Source organism: Meriones unguiculatus, chromosome 11, assembly GCF_030254825.1.
Source record: "Meriones unguiculatus strain TT.TT164.6M chromosome 11, Bangor_MerUng_6.1, whole genome shotgun sequence".
Taxonomy (NCBI): domain Eukaryota; kingdom Metazoa; phylum Chordata; class Mammalia; order Rodentia; family Muridae; genus Meriones; species Meriones unguiculatus.
The window spans coordinates 21,400,408-21,427,500 of NC_083359.1; the positions used below are offsets into that span (position 1 = coordinate 21,400,408).

The window sequence follows — 27,093 nt, forward strand, 5'->3', positions numbered from 1 at the left end:
CACATGGTGGCTTATAACCATCTATAAAGAGATCTAGTGCCCTCTTCTTGCGTGTATGCATACATGCAGGCAGAGTATTATATAAATAATAAACGAACAAATTAAATGATAAGTAACATTTAAAGTCAATTTAAAATAAGAAATAAACACTGAGGTCAGTTACTGCATGAAATAAGTGGATCTTGAAATGGACAACAAAAAAGGAAGAAAATCATATGCTAAAGTAAGGGCTGAGGAAGACATGAAGATCACAAATCCAGCCAGCAGCCAGGAGCAGCCAGGAAGAGACTTCTGATTATAAAGGGGACAGACACGGAGGTCTGCTTTACCATAAGGGCAAACTCCTGGGCATTGCCCTGCTGTACTAATTTTACAATGTCTCTCTTTTCTCCTCTGTTCAGCATCTTCAACTGCTCACAGCTACAGGCAAGCCTTTCTCTAGAAGTCCATCACCCTTGATGGCTCAGCTTTTGGCATTCAGCTTTGAAAACTTTTTTAAGAATTTCAAGAAGGAAAGCAAAATCCTCTCTGAGGAAACCATCACCTTGATTGAATCTCATCTGGAGAATAAGAACCTTCAGGGAGCACTGTCCACAATTAGTCATGCTCTGAGGAACATTGACACAGCTCCACTGAACATCGCTGTGACAGGAGAAACAGGCACGGGCAAATCCAGCTTCATCAATGTCCTGAGGGGGATGAATCATGAAGAAGAAGGGGCGGCCCCCATTGGGGTGGTAGAGACAACTCTGGAGAGGACTCCATACCCACACCCAAAGCTTCCCAACGTGACGATATGGGACCTGCCTAGCATCGGGTCCACTATTTTCCCACCAGAAACTTATCTAACAGAAATGAAGTTTGGTGAGTATGACTTCTTCATTATCCTGTCAGCTACACGCTTCAAAATAACAGATGCTTTTCTGGCCAGAGCCATTGAAAAGATGGATACAAAGTTCTGCTTTGTCCGAACCAAGATAGACAGTGACATAAGTAATGAACAGATGAGTAAACCTAAGACTTTCAATAAGGACCGTGTCTTAAAGACAATTAGGGATAACTGCTCAAAGCATCTTCAGGAGGCTCTCTGCAGCGAGCCTCCAATCTTCTTAGTCTCTAACTTTGATGTGTCTGACTTTGACTTCCCGAAGCTGGAGACCACACTACTGAACGAGCTCCCGGCCCACAAGCGCCACATCTTCATGCTGTCCTTGCACAGTGTGACTGAGACTGCCATTGACAGGAAGAGGGATTTCCTCAAACAGAAGATCTGGCTGGAGGCCCTGAAGGCTGGAGCATGGGCCACCCTTCCATGTGGGGGCTTGATCAGAGATAAAATGCACAAGTGGGAGGAGACCTTGGCTCTCTACAGGTCTTACTTTGGGCTAGATGATGCCTCGCTGGAAAAGATTGCCAAGGACTTTAACATGTCTGTCAGTGACATCAAGGCACACATTAAGTCTCCCCATTTGTTAACAAGGAACAAAGACATGTCCTTAGAAGAAAAACTAGGGAAATATATTGAATATATTTCCTCTGTTATTGGGGGACCACTTGCCACAGGCCTTTACTTTAGAAAGACTTTCTATTTGAAAAGTCTCTTCATTGACACTGTGGCAAGTGATGCCAAGGCTCTTCTTAATAAGGAAGAGTGCCTGTCTGATGCCCCTAAATACTGGGAAGCAGCATAATGGAGCAATGAGTCACTTATCTTTGGACTAGATTCTGCCACTGACTTAGAGCCTACTTTTAAGCAGCAAACATTTTCTGTGAAAGATCAGGGGATTCATCCTTTTCCTCTTTCAGAGACAGAACATCACTGTGTCAAGTGGAAGTACAGTCATCAACAGTGTAAAAACACATGAGAAAATCTGTCTTCCATTATAATATTACGTATGAGAATACATGGTTGTATACATATGACTTGCAAAACCTTTGTCACATTACACTTGGATCTTTTGTCCCAAGGAAGGGTAGGTAGGGTTGGGGGGGGAGGAGTAAAGAGGGAGGGAGAGAAAAAGAAAAGAAGAGAGAAAGGAAGGAAGGAAGGAAGGAAGGAAGGAAGGAAGGAAGGAAGGAAGGAAAACATTTGACTGGGGCTTATATCCACAAGCAGCTGGCAGAGAGAGCTACCTGGAAATGACATGGGCTTTTGAACCCTTAAAGCCTCCCCCCAAGGACAGGCCTCACCAACATCCCACCAACTGAGAGCAAGTATTCAAACCTAGGAGCCCATGGGAGCCATTCTCATTCAAACCACCACACAGCCCATCATGGCACTAAGGTATGAAAGCAGGAGCCTGGGGCAGCTGGCCACCTCGCATCTGCAGTCAGGAAACAGCATTAAATGCTGATGCTGGTGACTTCATTTCATCCCTGCCCCCAGCCCAGGAAATGGCAACACACACATTCAGGGTGGGTCTTCTTACCACTGATAAACCTCCCTAGACACAACCAGAAGTTTGCTCTCTGCATAACCTAAGTCCAATAAAATAACGATGATGATTAACCGTTATAACCCTGTTTGTGGTGTAACATGCCGTTGAACTCCTGACACCAGGACATAAGCTGGAGGTTTATTTCACTCAGTTCACATCAGGGGCCCCTGTGTTGATCTTTTTAAGAGTGTATTTAGTCCTATTTGTGTGTTTGAGTGTTTTCCCTTTGAGAGACCAAAGAATTGAAAATTGGTTTTTTGGGTATTAGTTTGGGTTTTGGAACACAGGCCTGGGTAAAGGCCAGACAGGTAGAGATATGTCCAGCCACCTGGGGAAAAGAATTAGATTTACCGCATTCTTTTCTTGCCCACTAGAGATACAGTTGTTGGGAAACCGGCCCAGATAGCCAGGCCAGAACTGCTTATGATCTTGGTGCCTAAAGTAAACCAGTCATTTCAAAAGTCAATTTCCCTTACCCAATCAGGTAACAGCAATGCATGTAACTATCTGCTTGCACTTTTTTCCCTTTAATAACCTTGTTCCCCTAGACCATGGGGCCACATTCCTCTCCTGCTTCCACAGCTCGAGCTTGTAAAAAAAAAAAAAAAAAAAAAAAGATTCTCAAGTGTTTTGCAGCAGAGTCAAGAGTCAATTCCGGGTGGTTTTGGTGGGTCTCACAAACTGGGCATAACACCTTCATGTATATACAAGCGCCAAGTGTGCCTGAAGCCCACAGAGGGCACCAGATCCTCTAGAATGGCAGTTAAAGATGGACCCGGCTGTCTGCAGCTGCCGCTGGAGACACGGTGGCTGCATCTGGACCCTTTGGCCCCAGCAGAGCGAAGTGTTTGGCGGTGATGGTAGGAGCTATGCCCGAGTCCCCTGAGGGGGGTGAACCAAAGGGACCATGTGTGTCTGCTATTCTGGCACTGAGCCTGGCAAGCCAAAGGGACCGTGTGTGTGTGTGTGTGTGTGTGTGTGTGTGTGTGTGTGTTGCTATTCTGGGAGATTCACGCCACACTAAAATCACCTGCTGCTTTAGGTAAGACAATTCTAAAAACCCAGCACAGCCGAGAAACTTAAAATTTCCCTCGAGATTTCCAACACCATGTTGATTTTGGGAGGAAATGGGCGGAACCATAGCTTCACCATAGACTTTCACATGGTTGTGGCACCATTTTGAATTTGGGCAATGGGACTCCGCCTTTCCACACGCTCCCCCTCCCCCACCAACCCCCCACCAAGCTGCTTTCCTTTAGCTCCTGGCTCCGTGCTTTTTTCTGACTAAGAAGCTATTTCCAAGCTTTTTTCTTCCTGATTTCTGTACACTCTACTCTTATATTTTAAAATGCTTTAAATTCCTTATCTAATGCTTTATATAATTTTCTCATTGGGTTTATAAGTCTTAATCATAATTAACTGTTTATTTTATCTTTTAGACTAAGCCACAACAACAAGCCTTGTTAAATTGATATGGACTTTTACAAAAATTCAAAGTTACATTTTACTATCTATCATTCAACCCTGCTTCAAAATAAATTTTATATAATAATAAAATTTCAATGTTATAAGTGTCTATTCAAATTAAGTTGGTTATAATAAATTCAAATATAATTTCAAAATTGCTTTATACTGTTCTACTATATTGTTGGTTTTAAACTTATAGCTCAGTGGTTCATTATTACATACAAGTTGCTTACTAATATTACAGATTAAGATCTATTAATTTTAAAATATGTATTTGTGTTAAAACTGGGTCAATTTGCTATATCTCTACTATCAAAAGGTTAAAATATGCTTGGTCTTGTTCTCTTAATCTTTAGTATAGCCTTAGACTATTATAAGCTATAAAATTTTATATATTAAATCATACAAAAACTCTTGTCCTCTCACTTTAATGAATTATATTCATGACTTTTAAGGTTCTAACTTAGCAAGGACAAAACCTAAAGTCCTAATATTTAATGGTTAACAAATGCAAGTTAACAGTCATCTCATAGATATATATTTATAGTCCTACAGATGCAAACATGGTCTCACTACAATTTTTAATAAACAGCTGAAGATGGTCCTTGAGTCACCATATAGGAGTTGGTAAAAATAGTAAGAGCCATCCCGACTGGCTCCAGACCTTAGCTGCGCTCTGAGGCTACTGGCATTCCCACAAAAAAAAAAAAAAAAAAAAAAAAAGGAGGTTTGCATAGCCAAAAGTCAGTTCTGCTAGGTGACTTTTTCAAATACAGCCAAAGTGGATTCTGGTCCCGCTACTGCTACAACATGCCACAGCTGCCTGCGGGCAGACTGGCCTCTGGAAATCAAAATGCTCCCAAGCAGGCTTGTCCTCTGTGCCCAGCCATGGAGGTTCGACCAGCACACGAGCCACAGACACTTCCAGCCTTCTAGCTCTTTGGCCTGGCGGAGGACAAATGGCTCCTTGACTCAGCAACCTCCACCACCATCGCCCAGCCCTGAGCAATATCACAGGTCTGTTGTTGACCTCACAATGAGGTCCCACAGACATATTGCCAACTTCTGTGTTGGGAGACTTCAGATGCCTTCCCAGTTCTCTTCATATGCAGGAGACCAGGCCTTAAGCCCAAGTCCTAGAGCTGCTATTCTCAGGCCTAGACACAGTCCAGACTCAAGAAACAGGCCTAAATGTAACCTTTTACCATCCCTTTAGCTAAAGGACAATAAATGTTCATAGCAGTCTCAACTATGTCTCATAGTAAATAACTAAATACAAAAGTCCCTCTCAAAAAAAAAAAAAAAACATATTTGAGAGTCTTTAAAAAAGTGTCTTAAGGTTAATAAATACAAGTTATACATATTTGAGAGTCTAAAAATGTGTCTTAAGGTTGGTAATGCAACTTATAAATGTTTGAGGGTCTAAGAAAGTGTTTCAAGGTTAGTAAAGGCAAGTTATAAAGGTTACAAGATCTAAGGTGATTCAAGGTATCTTAAATAGTTAAAAAGGCTTAATATTTCCTCCTGTTGCTATGCTACTGTTGTATTGACTGTCCAGAGTTTTGACCTTTATCAAAAGAGCTCTAATTTATTAATCTGACTCTGATACAAAAACATTCCACTATACCACATACTATTATGGTTCTAAGCTCAAGATTGTAAGCCTCCAAAATATGTATGCTTATACTAAAAGTTAAGATCCAGTGAGTTTCCCTTTTACTTCATAAAAGCCTTTTGCCTTTTCAGAGCTCACCTTAAAAAATACTTATGCTGTTAACACAAATATGTACAATGTATTTTCAATGCAGAGTACAATTGTGATGCTAACATGTCTAAAGTTTTATCTCCTTAAAACTTAAAAGTAATTCTTGTAAGCTGCAAAAAGTCCACCTAAATCCACCTCTCAGGTCAATTGGACTCCAGATAAATACTGCACTTTTGCCTATCTCAAAAGTTGAGACTCCTCCCCTTTCCCTGGTTTTGGGACTTCCTTTCCTGGCTACCAGACCACTGTTTACTGCATGCACCACTGGCTGGATTGGTGAGTTCTCCTTATTGACCAGCCACTAGATTGGTGAGTTCACTCCATTTTTTTCAGCATAAAACGCCTCTCTTGGTAGGGGAAGCTTGACCGCAGAGCTCCAGCAACTTCGTTCTATCTTTTGAGACGGAGGGACCCCCCTAGCCGTAGCCTTAACTGTCTAGGATTGACCCTCTATGCTGACCTCCATTTTAGGGCCCCACTCTCCCTTGGGCGGTACATCCCCATTCGCACACAGTCTCTTCTCCCCCTCTTTCACTCACTCACTCGTGGGAAGTCCTAGCTAGGCAAACTGTCCTACCCTCAGCCATGCCCTGCTGGGCATCTGTGCCTCGGCCGTGCCCTGATAGGCATCTGTGCCCCAGTCCCTGGCCAAAAGCTGACGAGCTATTGGACCAGGTAGCACCTCTCACTTGAGTCACACCTTGTCTTTGGGATGCCTTTGGAAGGTCCCTGACTTCTTCCCCCAATGGGAGACGCCCAGACGCCTGTTCCTCCAGATAGGATGTCCTCTGGAGAATTTTAAGTTTCTACACCTAGTGCCAGCTAGCACCTGGGCCTCTAAGTTTGCACACTTCTGTAACCCAACCTCACCTCAATGACAGACCCAAAACAAAGCCTTCTTTAAATACTGCCAGTGATTGGGTAAATAAAGGTCCCCACAGGTAGATGGAGGTTCCCATGTTCAAGTCTCATTGATCCAAACCTTCCACCTCTGTTTGCTCTCCCCAAAGTTTTCAATGTACACCTACAGGATTTTCTCCATAACCTACTTAACTTTATCTTTTGCCTATATATGTGTTTCAGTGTCCTGCCAGACACAGTTTCTTATAGCCACAACAGCGCCAAAGCAGCTACAGGTGTTCAACTCTGACCTCACAGACTTCCATCAAGCTGGACCTGCACTTTCCCTCCCAGCCACGGATGTTCTCACAGACCCTGGAAAACATCAAAACAGCCTGTCCTTCCTGGACTTGGCCAACATTTCAGCCTTTTGACCTCCCTACAGCGACCCCAGTGTCAGCAGGAAGTAGCCAGAAGAGAATCTATGCCCATTATTCACTTATTATTAACAAAAGGCTGAAATGGTGTGCTTCGGGACCAGGACAAGCAGCTCCAGGTTCTCCCAGCATTCCCCAGTCACTACCTGCTGCATTGCATGGCTGGCAACTCTCTACTGACAACCCTCTACCCTAAATTTTCCAAGGCAGTGGCTTCCCTTACTCTTGACCTTGTAATCTGACCATTTTGTTGCTATAATCCTTCTCTCTCTCTTAACCCTTTGCATGACAACCAAGAGCTGCTTCCAATAAACCTAAATTTATATACTTTAACTTACCTTATAAAAAGCAGCCCAAGCTCCTCATTTTTTAATTATAGAAAAAGGGAGGAATATTAGCATTTTAGAACACAACCTGCTTCTGGGTTACCTAGCAACTTATGATGTCACCATGTGTCACCGGCCAGGTGGCCACACCTGGAAGATGTGGTTACCTTGCCCCTTAAAGGGACAACCCGACACGTGGTCACTCTCTTACTCTCTCTCTTCTCTCTTCCCCTCTTGCTCTCTCTCTCTCTCTCTCTCTCTCTCTTTCTCTCTCAGGTGCCCCCCCTTTCTCTCTCTTTCTCCCATCATGTCCTGTTCCCCCCCTTCCCTCCATACCCACCTAATAAACCTCTTGCATAGAAGATCGGTTGACAGCCTCACCTTTTAATAATCTAATACCACCTATACCTCTCATGGAAGACGAGTCTCAGGATAGAATTGAAAGATGGTGCTATGTGACCTTCCAGTTTTGCTCAGTTCAAATGTTTTATCAGCATTGAGAAGCCAACTCCATAGTCAGACATAATCTCATTCCTTTGTACATTATGTTAATACAATTTTCAGATTCCCTTTTTACCAGTTTCCCAACGCATGCCTGTGAGGCACTGACGTTGTTGATCGTGAAGAAGCATATCAAATATTTCTGGATTAAATAAATCAACACACTGGTTTTAGCTCACTCTTTCCTCCTGCTAGACAAAATGGGAATAAAACCAGGAATTTGATCCATATTAGCATCTGTATTCACAAAAAGCCACTGAATTTTTAAATTTATACCTACCAGATGGGTTTTCACATCACTGAGTTCCTTTGATGGGGACTCTGTCAAAGTGGGCAAGGCATGACGACATAGAACAACACACAGGAAATGCTCCAGGGGATATTAGTCACTATTGTACATAAGCTACTAATTTTATTTGGTAGAATATAAATGGACCTTTAATTTTTTTATTTATTGCCTTTATTTATGTATGTGTGTGTACACATCATACACATGAAAACGCCCAAAGAGTCCCAGGTCTGGATCCACAGACCTGGAGTCACAGGCAGCTGTGAGCCACCTGGTACAGGTGCTAGGAACTAAACCTGGATGTTTGCAAAAGCAGCAAGTGTTCCCCCAACCCCTGAGCCACTTCTCCAGCCCATGAATAGATTTTCTAAGTTACCCAGCTGGACTAGAACCGTTTTACTGTAATTCAATGGGATGTGGAAAAACAGACCAAAGTTCATGATTGAGTGGTGAGTTCTTTTTGCCAGGTGTGTTCACTTGGGTCTTTTCTGTGTGAAGCAGATTTCTCGCCCTTGCTATGACTCGTAAGACTGTAAAGATGCTGCCCTCAGAATCTGGTCACTTCCACATCCTAGAGCACACATCCCCTCCATTGTCACTCATCCCCAGAAAGGAGTGCGTGATCCTCCCTGCGTCCCTCCCTTACAATCTTCTGTTGTGCCTCCAGTGTATGGAGCTCTTGATGGGCCATCTCCACTCTTATCTCCTATCTTGAGCTCTAACAGCTTCGGGGGTGGGGGTGGGGGTGGACATTGGTGGATGGGAGGAGCACACTTGTCATGTGCTGTTAAGTACGTGGTCGTCTGGAATTGGTGTGAATAGTATGGGCTACAAGCCTCGGTTCTCCTCCCCTGTTGAGTGAACTGGGTTTAGTTAGTTCTTTCTCTTCCTGAACTTAGGATCTACACTGAGCCCACATTCCATGAGCTTCCCGGGAAGTTCAAACTACACAGTGGGTCCACTTCCCGACCCTTTTTATCAGGGATGATCCTCCAGACTCCGTAGCATACCGATGTCAACCATGTCGAGTCTCGGGTGTGTCACGTGCCCTTTAGTCACTGGAGATGAGCCTAAGTGTGTCAGATCCTAAAAATCTGACATTCAAGACCATTACCTGAGCTATCCCTATTCTCTTGTAGAAAACACTAGATGAGGCACTGACCAATTGACAGCCACCAGATGGCTCTGGGCTGATGTGATCAGACATTGTTTAGGCACACAGATTTAATCAGAAATAGTGAGTTTGGCCATAGATGATACCCAGAGGGAAGAAAACATGATGACATGTAAGGTCGTGAATAGAGTAAAAAAGAAATCTCCGTTTAGCTGTAACACATTGACTACCATGTTAAATAGAGCGTAATAGTTTACCTCTCTTCTAATAAGAGAAGAAAGAAAAGCATATTCATCAAAACCTACAGTAGTAGGGGCTAGAGAGATGGTTCTGCAGTTAAGAACAAATACTGCTCTTCCCAGAAGACACAAGCTCAGTTCCTAACACATCAGGCAGCTCATAGCTGCCTCTAACTCTAGCTGCAGAGGGATCCACCATCCTCTTCTGGCCTCTGTCTACTATACTTGCTTGCACATATAGGAAGGAATTATATGAAACTCTGTCTTCTGAACATGACATAGCTTTTGTACCCAAGAACCCACAGTAGTCATAGCTACCTGCACAAGATGTGCACAAGACTGGGAAGATCAACATTCCATCATGCATAGGGAGACTTATAAGGCCCCAGTCCTCCTCAGGCGCTATAGGAGTGTAATAGTTGCTGGTGAAGAACAAGCCATATTCCTCAGTTGGCACATTGTTCTTGCTCAAGTAAATAGCTTCCACCCATGGAAATAACCTTTAAAAAATGCAGTGGGCCACAAATAAAAGACAAAAAAAAAAAAATAGAAGGGGAACTTGTGAAAAAGAAGGGGTTTATTAGGAGAGAGGAGGAGATAAGAAAGGAAAATGTGAGAACATGATTAAAATATTGTGTATAAATAACACCGTGAAAGAATAAATCAATTTAAAATATTTTGGGGCTGGAGTGGGAGGCTCAAGTGGGGACGAGAAGTGAAGAAAGGGGCAAGGGAGGGAACAGAGAGAGAGAGAATTAAGACTAAGGGACGGGCTGGAGAGATGGCTCAGCCGTTAAAGGCTAGGCTCACAACCATAAATATAAGACTAAGGGACATTTGAGGGGAAGTATGGAAACCTACTAGAGTAGATACTTCCTAAACTATATACATGTATTTGAAGGTAATCTAAATGAAATAATCAAATAATGGGGAAACAGAACTCAACTGGACATCGCGTGTCAGCAAATGAAGCTTACAGCACTGGGGATGGGTTACATCTAATTGAGTCAATGACCGAAGGGAACCCCTAGACAACCCACACTGCTTCAAAGACCACATTTGCTCTCCACAAACTGATAGCAAGGCCCTATGGCTCAAGACAACACCTACACAACTCATCATTGACCACAAAGCTGAACTGGCACCTATCCAGAGTCTTCTCCCCTATGGGATAGTGTTCTTAGAACTGAAAATTACTCTGAACACTATCAAAAGCGAAACATAAATGACAGCTCAGTTACAAACCCTTCAACTTACAATGGTGTCCTGACTGCAAGACACAGAGGTGCCACAGTGGCATGAATCCTGTGGGAGTAATCAACCCATATCTGATTTGATTTAAGACCACTCCACAAGATGGAACCCATACCTAATACTGTTTGGGTGACCACGAACCTGAAATAGACAGCCCAGGGACTCAGGGGAAAACCAAATACTACTGTTCCAATAAAGGAATGTAGCAATAAAATGACTCCTAATGACATTTAGCTATACTTGTGTATCAGTGCCTTACCCAGCCATCATCAGAGAAGCTTCCTCCTGTAGTAGGTGGGAACAAATAGAGAGACCCAAAGCCAGACTGTAGGCAGATAACGAGAGAGCTTGGAACATTCATCCCTAAACGAGATGTCTCCATCAAATTCCATCCCCTCGGGGCTCAACTCTGTGAAAAAGGAGGTGGAAAGGGTATAAGATCCAGAAGGGTTGGAGAACAGCAAGGAAATAAGACGTTCTAAACACAGCAGGACCAAGGCACATATGAACTCACAGAGACTGAGACAGCATGCACAGGGCCAGCACGGTGGGCTATATCAGAGTCTGTATCTGGTGGGCTCTTGGAGCGAAAAGGAAAAGTAGACACATACCCCCATCCCTAACCCAGAAGCTGTCTCCAATGAATAACCACTTGCAAGTGAAAATGTAGGTTTTCTCCAAGGGAGAAAACAAAACACTGGGGAAACAAACTTCTTAAGGGTAGGCTGCAGGCCCAGCAGTAGAAGGCCAAGAGAAAACAAACTCAACAGTGTCTTTGGAGGTACCTTGTCTCATAACATCATGCCAGCATTTTTTGTTTTGTTATTAATTTCTTATTCGTGTTTATATTTTTGCCCTACAAGTCCTTTGCATGTAGATTATGGCTCCCAGTTTTGCATTTTTATGGGATTCTTGAGTTTGCAAATGGGTGGGTCTCTGTATCTATATTTCTTGTGTCTTTCCTTGCAATCTTTTCCTTCTGTTTGTTTGTTTTCTCCTATTCCAATTTGTTTATTTTTGTTTTACCTTGTTATATTTTATTTATTATTATTCCATAGATGCCTGCTTTTTTTTTTTAAACAAGAGACAGAAAGGTGGTAGATCCAGATGAAGAGATGGTGGGGAAGAATTGGGAAGAGTAGAGGGATATAAAACCATAATCAGGATATATTGTACAAAAAAATATTTTAATATAATAAAAAACATTTCTGAGTGACAAAATTGTATTTGGTCCCCACAATTAGTTTACAAGTCCTGACTTGGTAAGAGGAAATAACAAAAACAAGGTAAAAATAATGTTGGTTACTAGTGTTGGTAACAGTGAACAAATACCTGAAAGAAACAACTTAAGAAAAAATGTTTTAAAAAGAAAGAATTTATTTTTGGCTCATGGTTTGAGAGGCCTACAGTTTGTTCAGCCCTTAACCATTTGGTTCATGCTTTTAGGAAAAGCTTCATGGAGTTGGAAGCAGACGGAGGCTATTCTTCCCACAGCAGACTGGAGAGAGAAAGAGGGGAGGGAGGGGAGAGAACCTGACTCTTAAAATGGTGCCATCTGAAATCCAAGGGAGGCTCATAAAACACAAAACCTAAAAAAATCTTAGGGACTCAAGAAGCTCAATGGCAGCCAGGTGCAGTGGTACATGCCTGGGATCCCAGCATTCAGGGAGGCAGAGGCAGGCAGATCACTCGAGGCCACCCTGGTCTATAAAGCAAAACCAAAGCTACACAGAGAGATCCTGTCTAGGAAAAAGCAGAAGAAGAAAAAAAGAGGAGGAGGCAGAGGGGGAGGAGGAGGAGGACGAGGACGAGGAGGAGGAGGAGGAGGAGCAGAAGAAGAAGAAGAAGAAGAAGAAGAAGAGGAGGAGGAGGAGGAGGAGGAGGAGGAGGAGGAGGAAGCAGCAGCAGCAGCAGCTGCTCAATGGCTCCAGACTCACAAGTCCCTTCTTCCCAAGGTTACACAAGCAATAAACACTTGCTAGGGAGGCAAGACATTCTATAATACCGTATACTTCCAAGGATACAGTGTTCCTTATCAGTGAGGCCACTGCCCTCAGTCACCCAAGTTTCTGCAAAAAAATCCCAAAATGTTTACTGGTTGACTAAGACAGACTTGGAGAAAATGCCTTTGCCCTATCTGACTGTTCACATCTCTCCAGAAAAGTCACATGACTGAGCCTGTGGACTCCAGACCATCACCCCTTTATCACCATCCTTGTCCACAGTTCTCATGTGGATAATTTGCACCAAGTTATTAGTGCTAGAGAAAATGAAAAAAGGGACCACAGTGACACCTACAGGCTACTAAGGGAAAGAAGCAATATTTGGTAACTTTTTTTTCCTTTCTAAAATTGTTTTGAGACTTCCGTATGTAAGTGCCCTATCTACATCATTCCATACCTCCCTTTCTCCCCTCCAACTCCTCCCACTTCTCTCCACTTCCTCTGATTAATTATTCTCTCTCTCTCTCTCTCTCTCTCTCTCTCTCTCTCTCTCTCTCATACACACACACACATTTATAACAAAAACCTTGCCAAAAGTCCATTTAGTGTTCCTTGCATGAATAAATGCTTAGGGCTGATCACTGGAAACTAGATAGCCATCAGGAGGACTCTCATCTCTGAAGAAGACTGATTCTCCCTAGGGGGGAAAAAACTTTTATGTGAACTATGTGAGCCAGGGCAGGAGTTAAATATTAGAAAACCAAAATATTACATGAGAAAATATCCCACATTCTATCCCTTCAGAGAGTGGAGAGGGGCAATTACTTCGCATATGCAAATGGTCTATGAAGGAACACAGCATGACATGAATGGTAAAGCCTGAGATCACGTACATACACATGCACACATACTCACGCAAAATAAAGGTGATTTTGAAAAGAAGACAAAGACAGAAAGACCGCTCCGTCCCGATTAAATTATGCCATGCAGTAGTGAAAGAAACCACCTCTCTGTGTAAGGACAGAGTGCTAAGACACCTCACATATTTTGAAGACAGACTTCCACGGTCCGGTGTGCAGTGACAGGCCACAGCCAGGAGGGGGCAGTTGCAGAAGAGATAAAATCTCTGAGCCCCAGATGTAAGCTCCTTGGTTTCCTTGTGGGAGTCAAAGTACAATTCTACATGCAGAAGAACTGAGGTGGTATTCATGGTAGCTGGAGCCCTAACCTTGACAACCTGTGATAAGTCACCTCTGCGGGTGCTTTGTGAGAGGAAGAAGAAAGGAAAAACAGCGTGCAGCCCTATCTCTGTGAGAGCAGGAGACCAGGAAAGCTCTTTCCGTCAGAGCCTCCTCCATGCTGCAGCAGACAAGCCTTCCGTGAGTGAGCTGGAGTCACATATAGGAACGAGGTCCAGGAGAAACTAAGTTTTCCGGGCTCGAAGCTAAGGCACCTACACTACCCCTGACAGAAACACTAGGGCCCTTTCTTTAGTTGTAAACCAAATGGCCGATGACTTCATTATCCTGGCACAAGGCTCTGTGACCTCAAGTATGTTGGCACCTGTGTAGATGTGTATTTGTGCACGTCTATCTGCACATGTGTGTGCCTCCCAGTGTGATAGGTGTGAGACTGTGATTGGCCGGTCACCCAGCTATATCCAGGACCCTGTTCATCCAGAGTAAATCAGCATGAATCTTTCCGGGAGGTGTAACCTGGCGTGGTGATTAATGAACTGAATATCACTGTTGAACATAAGGAGGAGGGGCAAGAGAGAGGCAGTCCCCACACTTCAGTATCAGAGAAAGTAAACAAGAAACGCCCCTGCTGTGTATTTTGTAATCACTGACCTTCCGCTCTCTTTTCTGTGGTGAATGGATAATTAATCAGAATAAAAGCCTACTAAGACAGGATCACTCAGATGGTAAGAACCTGTGCTGATCATGGTAGCCCATGCCTTTACTTCCAGCACTCAGGAGAAGGGTGCAGGTGGATCTCTGTGAGTTGGAGGCCAGCCTGGTCTACACTAGGAGTTCCAGGCCAAGGAGAGCCACTCATCTGTCTCTATCCACCCTCACAGTTGTGTGTTCGGGGCAGCCCAGCCGACCAGACTCCTAGCTGTCAGGGCCTATCAGCAGCATACCCCAAATAAGGGATACACATTAACCTAATGAGGTCCTCCTACCTTTTCCTATCCATCCTGAAGGTCACACACTCCTTCCCCAAAATGTAAGACACCCCCTATATTCCTACCATCCAGAAATCCGGATAGCCTGACACAGGTGTGTGCTGTGACTACTCAAAACCGTGTGGCATGAAACCTTACTCTCCCCCTGAACCTAATTAAGAGGATTCCTCTACTCTGCCTTGTCCTCCTGAACTCTCCCCAGGGCCTCCACCAGGCTGTCTTTACACGCACGCACATACACACAAAAGATGGTGACAGACTTTGAATTCGAGATGATCAAACTTCCACATTCCTTCCACAGCAAAATGATTGAAATGCTTGCCTTCTTTTGTGTGTGTATGTGTGCGTGCGTGTGTGTGTGTGTGTGTGTGTGTTTATGATTTTTTTTTTCAGTTCTTCCAACAGTCTTCCTAGGAAGCCCAAGTTGGCCTGGAACTCGCTTTTATAACACAAAGTAGTCTGCAGCTCATAACCACCGTCTCACAACTGAGACGTGTCACCATGACCTAGCTCTCGAACGAGGCTTCTAAACAGACAACCACCTGACCTTAGCCTCCATCAGGAAACTCTAACTCCAGGCAGCCCCACTCAAAAACTCTGGGCAAATGACACCTTCAAGGACAGGCCGCCTGTGTTCTCATTACTCTGTGAGTACACACTGCCTCCAGTCATTACGTCCGTCATCCTGCCTTGGGGAACCTGTCCGTTCGTTTAGAAATCCCACAAAGGCAGCAGGACATATAGACAGCTCCTGCCAGTCTCTGAAGACAGAGGTCGAAATCAGCCGGAAATTTGCAGCAGCCTGGCTTCTCCTCAGCCCTGGAGGAGAAGCTGAGGGCCTAGAGGAAAGCAAACAAGAAGGACAGCTCCTGGATTTCACTCAAAACCTCCAGGTCATTAAACAAGAACAGGAATGCAAAAGCAGCTACCCCCACTCGGTCCTCTTCCCAGCAACTCAGTCATTTCCAGAAAGGAGAAAGAGAAAGCCTGGTCACATGGAGGGGTGACAGAGAAGACTCCCTGCCACCAGAGGGTCACATTGCGTGACCAGGGGCAATACTGAGCCAGCAGTAGGCAGAAGTTGTGTTGGGGGGGCGGGACACTGGAAAGCTCCCGTGTGGCCTCCTCCTCACTCCTCCCTGCCCAACCTGCCTCCCTCCACAGTGAGTCCGGAACAGGCTCAGCTCTGCTCACGAGCGCGCGCGCACACACACACACACACACACACACACACACACACACACACACACACCTGCGCCTATATACTCAGCTGTGCAGTAAAAACTCAACAGTAGGTACAGAAAAAAAAAAAAAAGGCAGCAAAGGGAATAACAGAGCCGCCCTGCCGCTCTGATCCGCCCCCTTCTTCAACGTGGCCGTCGCCCGTTGCTAGAAAGCACTTCTGCTTTTCTTTATGAGAACATCACACAGGGGTCAACGCTTCCATGTATAGTCAAAGCCGCCAATCCCTGCCTTTGCTCAGGGGTCCAACTCCCTAATAAACCAGCTCCTGGATCTTAAGAAAATGAAATCTGCCCTCTCTCAGCTCAGGTCAGACACCCACGAGCAAGGACGAGAGCGTTTTTTCCTCCACCCCCTGCTGCTCTGACTTCCTCCTTCATGAAAACAGTGAGGTGGGCATAACCAAGTGAGCCAGTAAACGGGAAAACAAGGTGGCGGGGCAGTCTCCGAGCACCTAAGCGGCCAGAGTTTGGTGGGTCAGGAGATCAACATTCCCCATAGCCATTCTCTCCACAGGTGGTGGAGGAAAGAAGTAGCAAGGGCAGACACAGGATGCTCTGCCCGTGGGCTGGCTGTTAAGGTCCCTAAGCAAACACCCACCCCCAACGCCTCCAGCCCCACCACTACCACACACACACACACACACACACACCCATCCCTCAGCCCCACCCGCACTAATATTGAACTTGGGTCAGCACAGCCTTCCCCTCTCTGAAGAATCCTCTGCAGCCTGCCAAGCCTAATCCTGCAAACCAGCCATTTCCGGGAATAGAAACTGAAACCGATGCTCACTGGAGTCCCCTCCCCGCTGGACCGTGGCAAGCAGGATTCAGAACTAGAAATTGCAGGGCAAAAGCAAACTGCATAGAGACCAGAGGCAGAAAGGAAATCCACGCGACCAGACCCCTTCCTGATTCCGCTCAGAAGGACTCCAGACCTTCGCATTGCATCTCTGAACATCCCGGGTCTGGATTCCAGTTCTAGTTCTTTCCACAGAGAACTTGTGCTGGAGGAGAGCAACATTTTTAAAGGAACAGGTGACATTCCTGGAAGGCCACTAACCTCGGGTCACATAGAACCTCTCCTCCAGAGCAGGTAAGTAAAAGCTTCTCAAGTATAGCTCGGCCACCCCCAGTCCTCCTTACTTATGGTATGAAAAATAGAACCCAGACACCAGGTCATGTGACCTTGGGGTCTGGTTTATTTTGCTCAGGTACAGTTCAAAGCAGGACCTTTCTCCGACTGTCTTCAGTACCACACAGCACTGCAGTATCTTTGGGGCTCAAATCCATCCAAGCCACCAGCCTGGAGCAAATGCCTATCCCACCTGCATATTCCTGGCCTTGTGGGTCTTCTAATAGTAGCTAAGCCTGAAGAAAGAGGGCAGGCGCTCCAGCTATCCTCTTGGAATCTAATATAGCACCTCTTCACAAATGGTCAGATCAGAATGCAGAATGGTCCACAATATCTAGGCAATATCTAAGACACATAAAAATATATATTATATTTTATATTTTATATATATTATATATTTTTAAATATACACAATATATATATTATATATATAAAGAGTTTGTGCCTTATCTGGACCATCCAGAAAAGAGGAATCTCAGTGTAGGTTTTGAGTATCAGGTATCTTAGTGACCTTTTTTGTCTGCTCCATTCAAATGTTTTATCTGCATTGGAGAAAGTGGCTCTGCTTAAAACACCGACTCTTGAATTTACAGATTAGTTAATGAGGTGGAAGCTTTCCAAACACCATCTACCCAGAGCGTTCTGGGCTCAGTATTGTCCCCGTTCATGAGAAAGTTGATCACCCTTTCCAGAAATACGCATCTTGATTTTTCTCTCAGTCTTTCCTAATGGTGATCAGATAAGGAATAAATGAGGGTTTTTAGCACACACAAGAATACGTGAAGATTCTCCTGCTGCCTGGGGTCTGCATCCCAGCAGCCCACAAAGTCAGGAGAGGCAGGGGATGAGGAGTGTGCCTGGAATGCGAGCACTGCACAGGGATCACACACCCACCCCAGGAACCATTGCAGGGAGCTAGTACAACTTTACTCCCAAAGAACAAAGGTTATATAGCCCTTGGGGAGTGGGTGGGGGCTCCAAAGATAGGTGTACACAATTGGTTCAAGGATGCTTGATTTGCATTATACAGCACGCTCCTATCATATGAATGGAAACACAGCACCTAATTATCCTATAGGCGAGGGGAGGGGAGAGCTAGCAAAGAGCTGTGTCAGAAGCCATATAGCAAATGGGGTTAGGGGCATCTGTGTCTAAAGACCCTCTCCACATGAAGTCAGGCAGAAAGGAAGAGGCCCTGCTGGCAAAGAAGGAGTTCTGTGCTTTAATGCTGAGCTCAGAATGGCTATCTAGTCTAGAACTACAACCTCAAGCAGTAGGAATCCTCCAACAAATACTAGTTCACAAAAATCCTTGTTTTTAGGTCCATTATTAGCCCAGTCTCGTTCCCACATTTCTGTGAGTCTTTCTGATGGCGACTGATAATAATTGTGTGACAGGTGAACTGCCTAGAGCCCTACCCAGAAAAAAAAAAAAAATCACTTGTAAATTTTGCCTCAGGGAAGCCATGAAATTTATTTAATGGGTTATAATAAGCATGTTTTCAAGTTAACTAATTGGAGTAGAAAATAGTAAAACTCGGTCCAGTGAACTAAGATGGACTAAGCTAGTGGCAGGGTGAATTGTGTGGTACCTGCCACCTTTCATGCAGCGATGGGCAGGTACGAGCATGCTCTTCATTCTTTGTGTCTGTTGGGAGAATGCAAAGACACTGCTCCTGGGAAGGTCTGATTCTCCTTCCCAGGCCCAGCTCTCCCCTCTAGTTGGGCCAGCAGGCACAAGGATCCACATTCTTCCTTGGTGATCTTCAACCCTCTGTAGAGAGTGTGAAACGGGGGTATAATCTGGGCAGGATCCTCAAAAAAGGAAGTGGGAGAGCCGTTTGAATCCCAGAGAGAATTCTGGGTCGATGTTCAGAGCCACAGTACCCCGAGGCTGTCCACACCAATGCTCCTGGGTGACTCCTGCAGCTTCATACAGGGACCCGTTGCCTTTCCCAGGCGGCTGTAATGCCTGGACTTCAGCAGGCTATGACCCTCTTGAGAGTTACTGGATCCCGTGTGCAGCCGTGACCTCCACCGTCCCCCACAGGGCCCAGTACAGGGGTGCACAGGGGTGCAGGCAGGTGGGAAGTCCCCATCTTCAGTCACGGCCACAGAAATAGTTCAGAGATCTGCGTGGTTTGCACTCACCTTCGACCCTGGTGAGTGAAACTCAAAGTAAAGCAAAGCAAATGCAGAGCTAGACCCTGGCCAGTGACAGGCAAGTGGGGAGAACCGCCTTGAGGACAAGACACTACTAAATGTCATGCAGCCTCTAATCTCTGTCCCCCATCTCCACACACCACTACAGAATGTCCTCTCCTCCTGGACTTCATCCTGCTTCATTCCCCTGGCTTCCAGCCAACTTTGTCTCAGACTGTACCAGCCCACCGTGATGTCTTCAGACCCAGCTCAGGACTCCTTGTCTGAAGTGGGCAGCATGCCACTCTGGCTGTTCCATAGTGTCTCACCTGAGAACTGCTAGAGGAGGGTCCTGAATGGTTTCTATAGTCACAGGCTCAAGGGGCTTGCAGCCCCTATGCAGATTTGTGACATGGGACAGCCACCTTTCCCGTAGTCTCCCTCCCACTGACGATAAAGCACCTTGGTCTCCTGATGAGTTGATGGAGACACTGGAGGAAATCTCCTTTACCATTGCAATTCAGTTATACGGTGCCTATGAAAGAGGACGGACATGTTGGTCTCCACAATTAGGAGCTGGGTGTCCGTATAAAGGGTAAATGACAATTGGTGACAGCGGGTAGACTAGGGTTCCCAAGGGAAACCCCGCATCATGGACCGTACCTCTGTAAAGTAGTATTGTCTTCACTATACAGACAGAAACACTACACAGTTGTGTTCCAAGGATCAGCCTTTGGATTCCTTACACACTCTGTGTATAATTCAAAACTGGTTCTTGGGCATTGTGGTAGAGGCCTGTAATCCCAGCGCTAGAGCGACTGAGGTAGGAGGACCATAAATTTGAGGTCAGCCTGCGCTACCAAGCAAGACTCTGTCTAGAATTAAATAAGTAAATAAATAAATAATGACTGTTTATCCCTGATTTTCTGTTTGTTCACCCACAATCAACAATAATGAATTCCACTACTCTAATAGGGTTTGAGGAGTGTTAAGTGAGATAAGGCATTCAAAGGAGCCAACTCAGATTCACAGACACAGGACCTTCTTAAAGTGTAAGAGTGGAGGAAGACCCCGAGGATCAGCTTCCTCAGAGACCCTAATAAAACCAGAGAACCTCACCAAGGGAGCCGAGAGGTGCGCGGGAAGCAGCACGCGGACCCTGTCATGAAACCATCACACAAGTCCTATGAGGTGGGTAGCGTGACTTTCTGGTGCTTGAGGCAGAACGCTGGAGTTCCAGGCACGTGTCCATGTTACAAGGAGCTGAGCAACTCAAACACGGAATGGTCTCTTGCCATTTTCTTCTGTAAAGGATGGGTACAAGTCCCGAGGCTGAATAACAAAGCTATGGGGAGCAGAACAGTATTAAATTCAGGCGCTATCCCAGGAGAAGGATAAGTGGAGGGGGTGCTTGAGCCCAAGGAGCTCTATGGAAGATGAGAAGCTGTGCGGTTGGACGTCCCATGGCCGTGAACGTGTCCTACAGATAAATAACCGGATCTTCTAGGGAAACATCCTCCCTCAATGTGAGGACAAGACAGGTCTCCAGATGTTCCATCGGGTACTCCTAATGGGACAGAAAGGCTCTATGGGGTGGGGGGGATCGAGGAACTTAGGTTTTAGATTTGTACATGCTGTGCGTGTGTGTGTGTACATATGTTCAAGCGTGCATGCAGAAGGGGAGTTGGAGGACAACTTTCAGGAGTCGGTTCTATCTTCACTATGGGGATTCTTGGGATTGAACTCAGATCATCTGACTCAGCATCATCAAGTGCCCTTAGCTACTGAGCCCTGAGTTGTGGAATTTATTTTTTATTTGTGTTCATGCACAAGAAGAAAGCTGAATTTTAAGAGAGGATAGCATACCAATCAGTCATGATCGGGGAACTTTTTAAGTCCGCCAGGAAGGTGTGTTTTGTGTGTTGTTAGCTGGGCTGTGGTGGCGCACGCCTTTGATCCCAGCCCTCGGGAGGCAGAGGCAAATGGATCTCTTGGCTCACAGCCAGGCTGGTCTAAAGAGTGAGTTTCAGGAAAGCCAGGGCCACACACAGAAACTGTACCCCCTCACCCCCCCCAAAAAAAAATCCACTTGGTGATCCCAACCAATTTTCTTCTCAGCCCTACCCCAGTCCCACTAATGCTTTGATTTCATTGCAAGGAATCAGCCAACAAGAAAAATCTACTTTCACAAATCAACTTGAGTGCCTCTGCTACCAGCAGTTACACACAGAAATGTACAAATGTAAGTCCTGACCAAAGAACCAGTAGCAGACGGTTCAGAAATTGTTTTGATTTGTCTGTTGAAGTTGGTGGGAGATGATCATTTACTAGAAGAAAAAAAAAAGTGATCCCAAATAAAAATATCGTTTGAAAAGGGAAAAGTCAGAGTGTGTTCTCTAGAAAAGAATAATGAAATCATGCTTGAGGCTGGCAGGCCCTCCCTCACCAGGACATGGCTTAGAAGGGAGAGCTGGCTGCTGGCATGTTCGTCCTCCTGCCTGCTCGTAGGGGTTACAGTCCTGCTTCTGTACAGCCCTGCTCAGGAACTCCCCTCCGTGACCATGCAACCATCCCCTGAATTGTTCTGCTTGAAAATGAAACGTCTTTGCCACTTCTCTGGCTGTGGATCGGGAACCTGGAGGCTGTGGCGCGAAATCTGTTGATTCCTATAGTACCCTATGTCTAACTCCTCAACTCTTCCACTTCCGCAGGTTGATCCGCTACTCCCCAAGATGGCCGAGAAGCGTTATCCTCCACTAAACTCATCCTTCCCCTTTGTCACGTCATATCAAACAGACAACAGCATTTTACCTAAGGCGAGCAAGAACATTGAAAAGGCCTTGAAAGGAGGGAAGCTGCTGGAACTGGCATATGAGTTCAAGGAGACTGTGGCAACGTTGTCCCAAACGCCAGTGAACATCTCTGTGACTGGGGACTCGGGCAATGGCATCTCATCTTTCATCAATGCACTCCGACTCATTGGCCATGAGGAAGGTGACTCAGCTCCCACTGGGGTGGTGAGGACCACCCAGACTCGGGCTGAATACTCTTCATCCCATTTCCCCAAGGTGGTACTGTGGGACCTGCCTGGCTTGGGAGCCACAGCCCAAACCGTAGAGAACTATGTGAAAGAGATGAAATTCAGAGTCTGTGACTTATTCATCATTGTCGCCTCTGAGCAGTTCAGTTCAAATCATGTGAAGCTGGCCAAAGTCATCCAGGGGATGGGAAAGAGGTTCTATATTGTCTGGACCAAGCTGGACAGGGACCTCAGCACAAGCGTCCTGTCGGAGCTATTGCTCCTGCAGAACATCAGGGAGAATGTCGGGGAGAATCTCCAGAAGGCGGGGGTGAACGAGCCCCCCATATTCCTGGTATCCAATCTAGACCCTTTGCTACATGACTTCCCAAAGCTTAGGGAAACACTTTATAAAGACCTCTCCAACATCAGGTGCGGTGAGGCCCTAACGATCCTTTATGGCACCTGTGAGAAGATCGTTGATGATAAAATGGCCTCCTGGAAGGAGAGAATAGCCAACGGGAACCTGAAGGATTCTCTTGGTGTCAGAAACGACGATGACATGGGGGAGTGTCTGAAAGCCTACCGACTGGTACTGGGTGTAGATGATGACGCCCTCCAGCAGGTAGCCCAGAGTATGGGGACGGTAGTCATAGCGTACAAGGCCAACATGAAGTCCCAGAACTTGGACACTCTCCGCAGAGAGGACTGGAAACTGAGGCTGATGACGTATGCAGTCACAGACTGCTTGCTTACGTTTCTCCCATGCTTGCGTGGCTGTTTCAGGCGCATGAGGCATGAACGCATGCTTCTATTAGTTGTCCAAGACACCAAGGCCATCCTGAAGAAAATCCTGGAAGATGCTATCATCCCTCCTCAAATCTAGCGTAGAGGGCGGCCTGGCACTCCTCTTCTCACGTGGAAGCCAGACTGCCTTGGGATCCTCTTAGATCTCTACGTCCCCACTAGAAATCGAGAGCTAGAACAACACTTCCTGTAAGGGTTTTAGATTGAGAAGAGTCAAAATCACTCATTTCTCTCATCTCGAATCTACTGCATTGTTCTGCTGAGGGTGAGGGACAAGTAGCTGTTAAAAATCATTGACCGTGATTCTTAGATTTGGAATATAGAAAATTTGCTTTCAGTTAAGTGTGATGTGTGTCTAAATCAATTTTCCTCTAAAACAATAAAGTCAGGGCCTCTTCATTAATGCCTTTGTATTCTCTCCTTCCTTTTCCTAGATGCCCCTGTTAAGGACTCACGTGGGTACAGAGAAACACTTATTTCAACTTTGGAAGCAGATAGAGAATGTGGTAGCAATTGTTCTCTGGGTTCTGTTTAGTGCTGGGGACAGAACTCCAGTGTTCCTAAGGCAAGGGGCTTACCTATCACACATTCTCTGCCAGGTAGCTAAGAATACTATCTTAAGAGGGAACTCAGGCTTACCTGAGTCAGTGTCATGGCGAGAGAGTACCAGCGTCAACGGACTTCACGCTGGACCGTTTGAGGAGAATTTGCTAAGCACGTCTCTTTCAAGTGTGTGGTGAGGTTTCGAGGAGCCAAGAGATGGTGTTGAGCCTTGAGCCAACACAGGGAAGACTGACCTTCTCAAGGCCTCTAAGGGCCATCTTTTAGTCTAATTTCCTGGTACTGGAACAAAATCCATGAGGTTGGGTGATACAACGGAAATGAGATTCCTAACTCATTGAGGAGCAAGATGGCTGGGTCCGTGGGTAGGACACTGCTGCTTTTCCAGAGGACCCCAGACCTGTTCTCAGCACCTACAACAGGTGGGTCACAACCAACTATAATTCCAGGGAACCCGATGTTATCTTCTGGCCTCTGTGGGCATCCATACATAGGTGGTGTACACTCACACAGACGCATATACACACAAAACTGTCGCTTGAAGGTAGGTGTGGTGGCACATGACCTAGCACTCGAGTTGCAGAGGCAGGCAGCTCTCTATGAGTTCGAGGCTAGCCTGGTCTACAGAGTGAGTTGCAAGACAGCCAGGGCTCTGTTACACAGAGAAACGCTGTCTCGGAAAATCTAAACAAATACATCAATCCATAAACCTTGAAATGTTCCCACAGTTTCAGAGGAGAAAAACCAGAGTGGCCTATAGGGTGAGGGCCTCATCCTGGATAGGATCAAAACAGCCAGGGCAAGGTCACGTGTAGAAAGGCTCATGTTGGAAGCCAGGCAGCTTTAAGAACCAGTCTCTCTCTCTCTATAACAACTAACTCTTAGGGGGAAATAATTCAGTGGGAAAGAACACCATTAGTCTCTTCCAAGGACAATGACCCCAGGACATAATCACTTTCTACCAGGCACCCCTCTTAAAGGTTCCACCATTTCCATACTATCACAGTGGGGACCAACCTTCAGCACATGAAGCATCAGGAGATGCAAAACATACCCAGCCAATAGCAGACCAACAGAGCGGTAGATTATTGGCCCTTGATGACAATAACCAGCTATATGAAAGCTGCGACTGGGGAAAAGGGGAGGCATATGGTGACAGGTGCCTGGAAGGAAGAGCGGAAAGAAGCAAAAGCCCCGTCCTCACCGCTCTTACTTCTGTCTGGTCTTGCCTGTGCAGCCCACTGGCCAAATCCCAAAAGCCTCCTGAGGGGGTGGCTGATCTTTCACATTGTGATCTGCACCTGTGTTAGGCTGAGTTCATAAGTACCCTGGAAGGCAGGCAGCCCGGGGCGGGGCGGGGGGGTTGCTGCGCGGCCATGCCTGTGAGAATGAGAAACCTTATAGATTCAGTCCCTAAAGCCAGTCAGCCACTGACATTCCCAAAAGCATTAGGGGAGGACAGAGTACCTGTGGACCAGTTTGGAGAAGAGCCAGCCTGGGGGGGGGGGGTGCTAGTACCGTTGGTGTGCTAAAGTGACAAAGAACCGATCCAAGCCACGGTTCTGGATTGCAGCAGCGCCTGAGTGGGAGCCAGGCTCATGCCCCAGGCTGTTCTCCTTGACGGTTTTACCAACCTGGAGCTGGAGGTGTTAATGAGCACATTCATCTGTGCTCAGTCCACAAATGTGTCCCTACTTTTCATTCCCAGTCTCAGCTCACTCACTGGTCAAGGAGCCAAAAAAAAAAAAAAGAGCTACAGTCAGGCAGGGTAGTGCAGTCCTCTGATCCCAGGGCCTAGGAGGTGCAGGCTGGGAAAACCTGAGCTTGCAGCCAGCCCGGATTGCATTATGAGTTCCCTAAGGACGGAGCCACAGCAAGACTCCATCTCAAAGAAACAAAACAAAAGGGACAAAAAAAGCTGGATGTGTCTTTTTATCTGCATAGAACCCCACAAGCTAAGTGGCCACGGTGATTGAATGTGTTATATAGATCAGAAATCTATTCCTCTCCCACTCACAAAGTCCCACCATGACCATTGTAGTTGCTTAACGTGTGCCATTCCAGGAGTCTACACAGATTTGATTGTTATTGTGTGTGTATGCACACACACACACACACACACACACACACACGCACAGGAGTGACTAAGCCTCTCAGTAGGCCTGAAACCTTCCCAGTTTCCACTGGCCGCTCTACACTTGTGTGGAGAATAATTTCATGTTCATCTTGTGAGCTTCTTTTTCCTGCTATGGCTCTTGACCCGGTGACATCCTTTCGGCTTAATGGACCGCCGGGAACTGTTTGTGGGGCTCCCTCTCACTTCTCGTGTCTGAGTTTGCATTCCTGCTTCCAGAAGAGGTTTACTTGCCCCTCTCCAGGGGCAGAGTGCTCTGTCCTTAGGTATCTCTGTTCATTTCTTTCTCTCAAAGACTCTCCCTTTCCTTTTTACCCAGCATATACATAGACATAGACATCAGTTCCTCTGTGGAAGCCCTTTGAGCTAACCTAGATTGACCGAGCTAAGAACTTGGAAGAAGAAGCGAGCCAAGCAGAGCAGGAGGTGGAAGAAGCCAGAAGTAAAGATGGCTGTAACTTTAATACATTGGTTCTCTAATACCAAATCCAGGTGGAAGCAGAATGAGGAATTCCCATTTAGGACACAAAGCACAGAAGGGAAGTGCTTCCGGGAACAGAGCGCAGCAAACACAGAGCCTGGAGGGAGAAAAGCCTTGGACTTCTATCAGAGGCCCAGGCTGACAACAGGGTCAGAGGTGAAAGGGTGTGGCCAGGGAGCAGCAAAGGCTCTGAGGAAGCCCTCAGCCTTGTTTCTAGCCAGATGTGGAATCATCAAATGCTTTTAATTTCAAACCCAGGAAGCACCAGGTTCTGTCTGCTAAAGAAACATAGTCCTCTTTATTTGCCTTGGTCTAGTCCAATAGTTTAAAAGAAAATTATCCCACAAATATCCAGTCCGTAAAAGCTAGACTGTAGGAAACATAATGGAACAATCAGGTTTTTACTTAACTTTCAAAAAAAAATAATTAAGCTATTCGTTATTTTTCTTGTTCGTTTGCTTGCTTGCTCGCTTCATTTTTTTGAGATTTGGGTCTATCTACGTAGATATGAAACCTGACATGTAGATCAGGCTGGCCTCAAACTCACAGACATCTACCCACCTCTGCACACACACACACACACACACACACACACACCCGTGTTGACATTAAAGGCATGCGCCATTCTGCCTGGCCTTTTAGTTACTCCTGGGACAAAACATCATGACCAAAGTGACTTATAAAAGAAAGCGTTTAGTTGGGCTAACAGAGATTTGGAGCCCTTGATGGCAGAGCAAAGGCATGGTGTGCTCCTATGTCTGAAACAATGGAGT

The 27,093-nt window shown here is 45.8% G+C and overlaps 2 protein-coding genes across 4 annotated transcripts in view; both read left to right on the top strand.

The window, feature by feature from the left end:
- Window positions 1-2,518, top strand: part of LOC110551028 (uncharacterized) — a 43,644-nt gene extending 41,126 nt beyond the window's left edge. Inside the window, exon 5 of the mRNA XM_060365075.1 lies at window positions 402-2,518. Coding sequence (XP_060221058.1) covers window positions 402-1,691 — 1,290 coding nt within the window. The 3' untranslated portion in view covers window positions 1,692-2,518. The remainder of the gene's footprint in view (window positions 1-401) is intronic.
- A 14,268-nt stretch (window positions 2,519-16,786) lies between these two features.
- Window positions 16,787-23,547, top strand: LOC110551033 (immunity-related GTPase family M protein 1-like). Of its 3 annotated transcripts, XM_021641362.2 has the most exons (4): window positions 16,787-17,138; window positions 20,294-20,509; window positions 21,477-21,560; window positions 22,030-23,547. In XM_021641362.2, exons 2-4 carry the CDS (start codon window positions 20,483-20,485, stop codon window positions 23,221-23,223), a joined length of 1,305 nt encoding a protein of 434 aa, XP_021497037.1. In that variant the 5' UTR covers window positions 16,787-17,138; window positions 20,294-20,482; the 3' UTR covers window positions 23,224-23,547. The 3 variants fall into 3 exon arrangements, with proteins under 3 accessions (XP_021497037.1, XP_021497038.1, XP_021497040.1); XM_021641363.2 differs by lacking the exon at window positions 21,477-21,560 and having other exon boundaries at window positions 16,788-17,138; XM_021641365.2 differs by lacking the exons at window positions 20,294-20,509; window positions 21,477-21,560 and having other exon boundaries at window positions 16,791-17,138.
- The last annotated feature ends 3,546 nt before the right edge of the window (window positions 23,548-27,093 follow it).